This window comes from Aplysia californica, unplaced genomic scaffold (assembly GCF_000002075.1).
Source record: "Aplysia californica isolate F4 #8 unplaced genomic scaffold, AplCal3.0 scaffold00001, whole genome shotgun sequence".
NCBI lineage: Eukaryota > Metazoa > Mollusca > Gastropoda > Aplysiida > Aplysiidae > Aplysia > Aplysia californica.
This window is the reverse complement of record NW_004797271.1, coordinates 757,504-768,790: the sequence shown is the minus strand read 5'-3', so window position 1 is coordinate 768,790 and position 11,287 is coordinate 757,504. Positions and strand designations below refer to the sequence as shown.

General features: G+C 39.7%; 1 protein-coding gene across 1 annotated transcript in view; it reads left to right on the top strand.

Annotated features, from left to right (window-relative positions):
• Positions 1 to 4,539, top strand: part of LOC101851377 — a 26,245-nt gene extending 21,706 nt beyond the window's left edge. Inside the window, exon 3 of the mRNA XM_005088791.3 lies at positions 2,361 to 4,539. Within this exon, the coding sequence (XP_005088848.2) occupies positions 2,361 to 3,866 (1,506 nt within the window). The 3' untranslated portion in view covers positions 3,867 to 4,539. The remainder of the gene's footprint in view (positions 1 to 2,360) is intronic.
• The last annotated feature ends 6,748 nt before the right edge of the window (positions 4,540 to 11,287 follow it).

Below are 11,287 nucleotides of genomic sequence, written 5' to 3'. Positions count from 1 at the left end.
GGTCTGTCTGTCTGTCTGTCTGTCTGTCTGTCTGTCTGTCTGTCTGTCTGTCTGTCTGTCTGTCTGTCTGTCTGTCTGTCTTCTCACGAAGGTACATTTGTGTTCGCTAGCTGCTAGCTGTCTCTAAAACGTAAAATTCACCCCTGCTAATGTTTTAACAAAACCCAGGATGTGACGTTGATCCAACAGGGCATTTTGTTTTTAACACCGTTTTCTGTAAAATGTTGGTTGACTTCTTCGTTTTTTCAGCATTAACACCGCTCTTTGACAAATTGGTTGAAGTTTGTGCGTCTTGTTCTTCTTTTTTAAACACCGTTTTGTTTACTGAAGTATTTTATTTTTAACATCGTTTTCTTTAAACATTGGTTTGAGTATTTTATTTTTCAAATGCCGTTTTCTTTAAACATTGGTTTTAGTATTTTTTTTTTTTAAACACCATTCTCTCTCTTTTTTTAAACTTTGGTTGAAGTATTTTAAGGTGTTTTTTAAATTGTTTTCTTAATAAATCACTCGTTGGTGTGTTTTTGGTTGATTGTATGCTTCTTGACTACAACCAATTGTAGGCCTACATAATTCGTGTTTTAGTGAATAAAAACTGTTATGGGGCTCGTGGCATCGTCTGCTTCTTATGCTTCTTTAAGTAGGTGGTTGGAGGGTGCCACTGGTAGGCCTCACACTTTTCTTTCCTCCTTTCTTGTTTCTGTCCTTCTGTCTTACTTTCGTCCTGCATTGAATGGCAGTTATTGTGTCGATGCACTTGTATTATTGCCTTTACCCGTATACAGCTTCTTTCTAGATTACCATTAGGCTATTATATCATAATATTCTTCCGGAAGCTGGCCAGTTAACTCATTAGCTGCCAATGTTTTTTGAAACACTACATTGATGTAGATTTCTCTTATAAAATTTTTATATTTTTATGTTTATTTTTTTAAAAGATTCTTTTTTTTCTTTTTTCTTTTTTGCATTTAATTTTCTTCTTTTTTTTTTCAAGCTTGAGCGTGTAGAGTTTTGCTAGGCAGCTAGTAAAGGGTCTGAAGTCTTTGTATGGCACCTAGGCCTGCTCATTAGGTCTAGCAAAATCCTCTGTATAGGAGAAGTAACAGTAATAGTAATAGATAGGTATTATTGGATTAGTGTTCTGTTTCTGTTTTTAAAAAAGAAAAGCAAACCACAAAAGCAAAAAAAGAAAACAACCCCCCCCCCCCAAAAAAAAAAACCCTGCTAGGTTTTTTTAAAAAGCTAGATCTTCGTCGAGTAGTACTTCATCATGTAGCCTATACATGTATTCGATTTTACTCTTACGAAGCTGAAGACATTTTTAAAAATATTAATTAAGTACCGATAGATAAAATGCTGTTTGTTTGATTTGAGTAGACTTTTATTTTCACTTTCTGTTCGTTATCATTTCGTATTGATAGTTTTTTTCTTTCTCTGTAGAGAGTTCTAAGTTGAAAATGGCGATGTCTTTGAATACACGCAGTATGATATTATAAACATTTATAATTATGTTTGTTTGCAACTATATTTAGAACGTACATGATTACTTTTACTTGATTGCATGTACGTCTCATTATATATATATATATACGAATGTTGTGTTAAGAAGAGGTAGTGGTAAGCCTGCCCGTTTATATATGTCTATGTCTGAAATGAGAGATATTGTGATCTCTTTAATGTTGTTAGGAATGTAGAATTCCTGATTGTAATGTGTTGATAGGAAGTAGAAAAAAAAATTAGAGTTAAAGGTGGGGGTAGGAGTGTGGAAGGTGTACTTATTGTACATAATATGTATAGCCTATGTCTTGTCACTGTTTCATTTTATTTTATTTATTTCCTTTTTTGAGGGGGAGGGGGCACTAGAGAGAACTATAATTGTGAAAAAATAATTGAGAGAGAAGAAATTAGGGGAGAGGGGGGGAGTGAGCAATATGATCCATGTACAGTTGTGTATTTGAAAGTCAACGTTTGGGGATAACATGTAAGGTATATATTACATTATAGTCTGGCTCTCTGCTCTTTATAACTTTATTTTATTTCATAATCAAAGCTTTTGTGTTTCAAGTTCTAGTCTTTTTCTTTTGGTTCTGACCGTTCATATCTATCACTAACGTGGATAATCTCAGACTTTTCCAAGCGGGTGGTTGGCGGGTGCTCTGGTGTGGTTTGCTTCTTTTTCCTATCAAAGATCTATCGCCCTTATCTCCCCTTCTTCTTTTTTTTATGTTTGTTACTCTCTTGTAACACCTCTAATCTTCTGGCGCTCATATGACCTTATGCAGTTGCGAGTGCCATAAAACCTCTACTAAAACTAAGACTTTTCCAACACGAGACTTTTCTTGCTTTTGTTTCCCCTGAAGACTCCTGGGTTCCCGACGCCCGTCGACAGCCAGCCCCCGGAGGGGAGGATGGCTGCCCACAGGTCACTCAACAGGCGTCAGGTCAAGGTCAGGGCATGCCAGTTACAGCTGACCTTCTTCCAGCCTGGGGCGTCCGACGCAGACGTAGGGAGCCACCGCGCTTCCGGTTCCGGCACCGCGGGGAACAAACACCCGCCTCCGCTTGCGTCAGCAGCCCCCGGGGCGAGCATGTTACTACTAGCCTCCCCACCAACCAGCAGCACAGCAACGTCAGCAGCAGCAGCAGCAGCAGGAGACACAGATGGGGGCATGGGCGGTCAGCAGCTGGTGTCAAGGGGGAGGGGAAGAGAAGGTGGTGGAGGCAGTAGAGTGGAAGGGGAAGAGAGGAGGGGGACAGGAGGTGGAACAGGCTGTAGAGGAGAAGGGGAGGTGGATGGGGAGGGGATTCCTGGTATGTCATCTCTAGGGATCACAACCCTCTCCTGGTTGGGCAACAGCAACAAGAATAGCAGCAGCAGCAGCAACAACAACAACAACAGTAATAACAGTGACAACGGCGGCTTCCACAACAACAATAATATGGACACCAATAACATTACCGTTAACAAATGTCGTGTCCATCCTGTGACTATCAACAATGGTCGTAGACGTAACGGAAGGGTGTGGGTGGGTGCGGGTGGTGGGGGTGGGTATCGGCGGGGCGGGGGCGGGGAGGAGGAACGTTCCTCTCTGGCTCACAAACGGCGGATCAAACACCTGATAGAACAGTCTCGGCTCCGGAGTCGCTTCGGGAAACTGCTGGGACGGGGGAAGGAACTGGGCAGTATTGACCAGTGGGATTCTGGGGAGGGTGTGTTCGTAGATCAAACGTCCAGTGAGGATTTACACAAAGACGTGTATCTGGATCCTACATACAGCATACCAGCTGCAGAGGTTGACCCCAATGAAACCGGGCGAGGTCCGTTTCCTAGCAACGGTTTTCTGTCTGAGAACTGGGGCGAAGAAGACGAAGAGGGCGGTGTGGCAAGTAGAAGTCAGGAAAAGCTGGTAGTAAAGGAATACCAGATGTGTGGAGATGGAAGTGTCCGTGAGGTTAGAACTCCAATCTCTCACGTTGATAGCACTGTGCTGGCTGCACGAGGGGGGTTTTCACCACCAGGGAAGTCTGTCAAAAGGAGGGATGTCCATGGGGGGAGGGGAGGGGCCAGTAGGCAGGGAGAAGAGGTTGTTGACAGTGATGAAGACCAATGGGAGAGCTCCCCCCTCACCCCTCGTCTGCCATCTACGTACAGAGATGATGACGTGATCACTGCAGACGAGGAGAAGGAGGAGAGTCTTGTGGACAGGTTTTGGCCAGGTACTAGTCAGCTGTCCAGGTCCTCTGTTTCGCAGCGATACATGGACAAACTGGCAGAACAACTGGCAGCGACAGTCAAGATCTCTGTGCCCAAACTCCGATACTCCAAGGTAGGCGGTGTGGGGAGGTCACAGAGCATGCACTTTTAGTGATGTAAATATTGTCAGCGCATACACTTCTACAGACCTGTTTTTTTTAAACTGAAGATGGTAGGGAGGGGGGGGGGGACTTCAGTTTCAGCTTTGTTTATTCCTGTTTGGAATTTGATTATCAGTGGCAAGTGTATGCACATATAAATACAACATTCAATCATTTATCAATATCACATGATACACACTGTCACTCATCAAATGCAGATGATCAATATGCTATTGCTGGTTGCCGCTGTTTGTGTCTGTTATTAAAACTATAGCTCTATAGCTAGGGTCATATTGTCTTGCTCATGGACACACCCCTCTGATGACTGACCATCCATCTAAATGCTGTGTCACTGACACAAATACTTGACATTATTGTGGGCCTGATTTCACGGATCACTTGGCCTTCGGAGGGAGACCCCTGGCTTGCTGTGGTGATCATTTGATGAAGAGTGGGGGAAATGAACAAAGAGTTGAGGCTGCTACACAATTTGTTTCATGTTTAAAGTCTTTGAATACATATAGGCCTATATTCTAGTGTGCCTTCTTGATGTGATATATCTCCAGTACAGGAATTAAAGACATAAAATTTTTGCTTCACACTTGTGACATTTATGAGAAGAGAGAATATAAGATATGCTACATGTGTGGAGTCTGGGAGAGGAGGGTTTGACAGGTTGGGAGGGGGGGGGAGAGAGGGAGAGAGAGAGAGAGAGAGAGAGAGAGAGAAAGAGAGAGGGGGGGGGGGGGGGAGAGGGAGGGAGGCAGACATATAGACTGACAGAGCAAGAAAGACGTACAGATACAGAAAGAGAGAGGAATAGAGTGAAAAAGATTGAGACAGAAGAAAGGAGAGAGAGAGAGGGGAAGAAAGGAAGATTGATCCTGAGACCTTATATAGTTGTGAGTGCGGCAGCCTAACCACAAGACTACAGCGCCTTATGATCTGACCGATAATGCTAGCCGTTCACTGTTATTATTTAACATTAAAAAGCTACGGTATAAGAAAAAAAGGTCTTGTTCATCCATTATTGGTAGATGATGTCCTTTGCTTTGTTGTTGGGGCGTCATTACCTTTGTTTCCGACATTGTCATACTTGGGCGACTTTAAGCCTCAATAAGCACTTCCTATATTATTGTAGAGTTGATGGCGTCTGTTATTATGTGTTTTCTGTGAGTGAGTGTACGATGTACCAACAGTTGATTTGACTTTTGCTGCTTCACCAAGTGATTCCTCTCATTGACTTGTTTTGTCATACTGCATACAGCACTAGATTCTAGATCTAGATGTCTATCTCCATTTACCAATGTACAAACGTTTACAACCATTACTATCAATTTGATAAGTCATGCTACGGTACTGTTGTTGTTGTTGTTGCTTTTGTTGTTGTTGTTATATTGTTACAATGTAGGGGTCGGTGAGTAAATAACCTTCTGCATAACATTACCTGTTGGAAGTTGTTTTATTTTGTTTTGTTTTGTTGTGTTGTATCATAGTATTGTATTTAATTCTGAAGGAAAACTTTTGACATGGGGCATTTAAAATATTTTTTTGGATTGAAAGTTACAGAAAAGTTTGTGCTATAATTCATGTTTTGTCATGTCCTTATGTTCCCTGTAGTTGTCCACATGTTTATATATCTCTACGTTGGCTTGAGAATGGGTACCCGGCCATAGACAGCAAAAGACCTTATGAGTACATAAATGTTTTGCGCCAATAAAATGGCAGCTTGCACTGTATGCTTCCCAGGAAGTTGCGATTGTTTCAGAAATTTATGAGGTCTGCTTGGGTAATAATACAGGGTGATCCCAAAAAAACTTTACCACTTTTTTTCTGAACACCTCGCGCAAATATTGTTCTAGAATGCTACAATTTGGAACAGACATGTTTGACATAAAATCCGTGAAGAAGAAACATGTTTTGAAAATGGAAACGGCTAAAAGGAAAAAGCACCCAAAAACGCAAAGTTCACCAATGTTTAAAAATCTTGTAAAGGAAGTCGTAAAAAGATTAGTTGACCTTTTTCTTTATTTTCTCTTTGACATTAATTTTCCATCCCTGTGGCATTTAAACAATGTTTAATTTCTTTTACAGAGTTTAAAAAACCTAATGATCTCATTCTGAAATTCTTAGAAGCAGTGCTCCACATTCCCTCCTTTGGACTCAACACATTTTTAACGCGTCGTTCGAAATGTTCAGTGGCGCCCTAACACAAGGACCTGCTAAACCATGAGTATTTAAAGCCACATACACTAGAAGTGGCTTCTAGAGACAATAGAGTGGGGTGCCCAATAGACTGCATTTTTGTAGTTAACATATCCCGCAGGGTGAAAATGGGCTTTGCACTAAACCGATAAATGTCATCGAGGAAATGATCCTTCTTTACAAGACAATCGAGGAATCGTGAACACATTGCCATTCTCTGATCCATGTCATCTCGGCCTAGCGAAGATGAGCATGGTACAATGTATAGAAGTTGGTTCAGATCTGCCATGAGAATGCAGACTGTTGATGTGTAGGAAAGTCCTAGCTGCAGATCATCCACGGACAGACGTCTCATGGGATTCGGCTACTGAAATCTGCACTCTGGTGACATTTAAATGGCTGCGCATGGTGCGTATTCGACCTGAAGTGGTCATTTTTTAAAGAACCTTTTTGTTCTGATTCGCTATATTATATCCAAACGGACTGAACTTCTTTTCTCATGACGCCAAAGGTCTTGAGGGCACCTAAGCATTCTCTCCATGCCATGCGCAGAACTTACGAAATGTCAAGGATGGTGAGTTTGTGGAGAGGTAATGTTCAATACAAAAAGCTCTCTGCTCTATACTAAATGTAACCGTGCTCTAAACAGGCAAACGAAATTTGGGGACAATGGTATCTGCAGACTTCTGTTAACTTGTTAGACTGCTGTAGCTTGCAATATGGCGCGATTGTTGCAACTTTTAGTGGTAGGCTTAATGCGAACTGTTGCGCCATGCTATGAAAATGGCGACATGGTTGAAAATGGGTTTTTTATGTGCTATATAGAGCAATACCATTCAATGGACTTACCTAAAACACCCGACAAATTCCTTTTGGCTTCCAAACGGTATGCTCAAATTTGAAATGCAAAACTTCAGTATGGAGGAAGATATTTATAAAACAAGTTGTAAAGTGTTTTTTTGGACCATCCTATATTGTAAAGTGCATAGAGCTTGTTGTTGAACTGGAATTTCCGCTATACAAATGCTATTTATTATTATTTATTATTATTATTATTATCTGCTGGAGCTGTTTTGTTTTCTTGTTATGAATTGATGCCTTAGCGCCAACAGCTTATTCATGTAGCCTCACGTCCAGCAGGCCTACAGCTTATTTATGTAATATAACGTCCAGCATTAATTGATGATACCGGTACTGTAATTTAATTAACCACAATTATTGTATCAAAGAGATCAAAGCTTTTTGCCTGTGTATATTCAGCTGTATGGAATGATGATAAATGTCTCTGAATGCAGCATTGTCTTGAAAATCTTCTTTACCGGTATAAATAATGTCCTGTTTATTGTTGATCAGTTGCTGTCGCATGCAGAAGAAGTGAGTTCGATTCCCGCCTGTGAAAATTATTCAATAAAAAATCTCTGTTTGTCTTCTCTAGGCTGTTGTATTCCCTTCAGCCGTTACTATTCAAGCAAAGAAAATGAAAGTGTAATTTGTAATACAAAATGTGCTTACCAGTACTTACATTAGAACTTGGAGTTGGATTGAAAAGAAGTTTGTGTTCCATCAGTAAATGAATTAGCAATAAAACTTGGATTAAAATTGAAATGAAAAAGGGTGTATAAACCTTTTTCTTCCCAATAGTGTCACACTTGTTGCGGTATCTATTGGTTTACAGTGGATAATGGAAATAAAACTTGGGATTAGAATTGAAATGAAAAAGGGTGTATATATCCATTTTCTTCCCAATCGCATCACACTTGGTGCAGTATCTATCATATTCTGGGCCATCCTGTTCAGTTCTACTGTTGGCTTATACAGCTTTTCCTGCAGTGTTAATCAGTTGGGCTTAGCTATTTTAGTTACTTTGCCATATTCCCTGTCTCGGAGCCCTGTATGTGGTGTAAACTCTGTCTGTAAATGTAGATTAGAACCAAATCGGATTGAACTGCATGCAGCTTATACTTGGAGCTGCCTGCAAATTTACTTGAGCTTTATTCTCAGGAAGACATTTAGTACAGCTTGGCTGCGTTTTCTGTTGGTGGAGCACATGTTTAAACTATATGTTTGGCACTCATATAACCTTATGCAGTTGTGAGCGCCGTAAAACCTACTAAAACAAACAAACTATATGTGTGTATTATAAAAATGATATATATTTTGCCTATTTCCTTTTTCTTGGCTGTTAGAATGGATGAAAAGCAAAAGTTGTTTGCAACACATCATCATCTACAGAAATGACTGGCCGGGAGACAATGCTTGTTTTTCTTTTTAAAAAAAAATGGTGGGGGGTGGGGGTGAAGGGTGTGGATGAAGAATGTTTTGTTCTGTTGTACTTCCAGTATAGTCCTAGAATAGTCAAAATTCCATCCTAATACTGCCATGGTATACGTTAGTTCTACCATAAGCATAGTGTCCTTACATCTCAATTCTGATTGTTTGGTGGGGATCAGAGAGTTTTATTTCAATATTGTTCATAGTTTATCATATCTGTTGGAAGTTATGATAGTGCATTGCAGACTTTTGGTGAGCAGCTGTGGTATATCAACCTTACATATAATCTCTATGTGAAGACAAATTCCTGCTTGTTCATATTATGATGTCAATGTAATATACTTACATAGTATGTATTGATTAACTTGTACATTGGTATGTAAATATTTAATAATGATTTGTTTTTATCACTTAATAAAAAATATGATTTCATCAGATTGTTTGCATTTTTATAAGACCTTTAATTATAATTAAAATATTTAAAAGCAAAGTAGTGTGTGGTTGGCGGGTGCTCTAGTGTGATTTGCTCTTTCTTTCCTAACAGATATCCATCATTCTTATCCCTCCTTTTTTGTGTATGTTTCTTTTATGTGTAACATCTCTAATCTTCAGCACTTAAGTGACATGCTTGTGTCGCAAATGCCGTAAAACTCTCTCTAAATCTAAAACCAAAAAGCAAAGTAAAGCTGGACCAACTTCTCATGCTCAATACACTGTTGTGGTTTTTATTTCCCCTAGTCAGGTTTCTAACCATTGGAGCGTTAAAAATATGTTATTTGTTTCACGTCTTCAGTATAGGCATCGGCAGTCTACCAGATTCATTATCATGAGGTTGCAAGTTCACTCAAGCGTCAGACCCAACGTTGTGTCCTTGGGAAAGCCGGGGCAGTGCCACTGACTGAAGTGTCTTTAGGCCATTCCCAAAGGGGGGACATTTCTCGTTCAAGCACAGTACAATTGTAAATGGGCTGATTCATGTCAACCTCATAACTGTGCCAGATCTACAACAGGGAACTGCTGCTTTTTCTTTCTTAATCCTTACTATTGTCATTTACCTCTACTTCTTTTGTATGCTTGTCACTCTCTTGTGACGTACTATTTCCGAGGTGCCTTGATAGTCGAAGCAGACCTTGTGCTGTTGAAGCTAGAGAGGTGAGCAGAATAAGTCTGATTCCCTGTAAAGACTTCTCTGCTGACACTTGTGAGCGCCTTAAAACCCTCTATTTTTTTTTTTTAATTCCTTTTGTAATTGCTCCTCTGTTCACACAAACTTTTATCTGTGCGTGAGATAGGGACGAAAAGACATATACATGTGGAGGGAGAAAGAAAGACATACATCTTAACCTTTTAACCTGACCATCAAACGAAATTAAGGCATATGGCCTTTTGTAGTTGCGAGCGCCACAAAACTCTTACTAAGCTAAAATAAACTTTTCTACAAAGCTGTGGTTGCTCACACAACACAAGGAACCCAAGATTCGGTTGACTACAAAGTGTGCGTTTACCAGTTGTCCTTTTGTGCAGTCCTGAAAATTTTTCAGATTTCATATTGGGACTTCCGCCAGTATTTAGGATGGTATGTTTGAATTTTGAGTAAGAGTACTGAGATGCACATCAACACAATAACTGTCATTCAAGTGCAGGGAAAAAGTAAGACAGACAGATTAGTTTTAGTAAGAGCTTTACGGCACTTGCAACAATAAGACCATATAAGTGTCAAAGAATAGATGTGTTACAAGAGAGCAACATAGATCTATATAAAAAAGATTTATTTTTTATTTTAGTAAGAGTATTACAGCACTTGCAACATAATAAGGTCATATAAGTGCTGAAGATTAGAGATGTTACAAGAGAGTAACAAACATAAAAAAGAAGGAGGAGAGATAAGGACGATGGATGTTTGATAGGAAAGGAGGAGTAAACCACACCAGAGCACCCGCCAACAACCCTCTTAAGACAGATAGATAGACAGAAACAACAGAAGGAGAAAAAAGAAGTAGGATCTGTCAGTGACGCCCTACAATCACTTACACAATGGTAAGCTATGGTGCGAAAGGCCCTTATTTGAGCTCCTAATGGGCTTTTCTTGAACGTCTGTTGTTTGGTGAGTTTACAAAAGTCTCGACCGACTTGACTTTGCCCTGTCAAAGATAGAAGTTAAATGAGCTCTTATCTCTTGAAGAAAATTTGTGTTGAAAAGATCGGTACACGAGTACAAAAAGTATATAATAATTATCAGATCTATTTTGTGTAGGACAACAGAGAGAAAAAAAAGAAGTACGGAATAGAGACTTAAGTACAGGAAAAAGATCTAGAGGGATGTTACGCAAACACAACTTTAACACAACATGAAATGTTGAAGCGCACCAACACCACACAGAGCAAACAAATGACACACACAACACAAAGCAAACAAACAACACACATACATATATGTGAATGACAATTAAACTTTTATTCAGGTCTCATCAAGATTACAGAAATCGTGGACAAATGGCTAAAATCACAATCACATATAATGTAAGCAACCCCTATCCCAGTTTCTCAGTTCTAAGGAAGAAAGAAAAATGAACGAAAAACAAAATAAATGAACAAAAATACCTTTAGGAGCTTAATGAAAGAGTATATCCTCACTGCCAAAGGAATAATGAGCAACTCCATTGAACCCATCTATACAGGATGAGCAAAACAAGTTGAATTTACTCAGTTTTCTTACGACAGTGACCAGATGAAGACAGGATGACAAGAAGATGCTAACAAGAAAGTGAGGACAACTGCTTAGGGTTCATCTTTCAACCACATCCACACACACCGGACAATGTCAAGGACGCAGCTGTCTACTAAGAAACCACTCGCTCAAAAAAAACATGAAAAAAAAAAAATTACCCCAAAAAATATTTTCCCAACTACACATTACTCATCAATGTCAGTGCATGTACACATATAGTTCCCACCA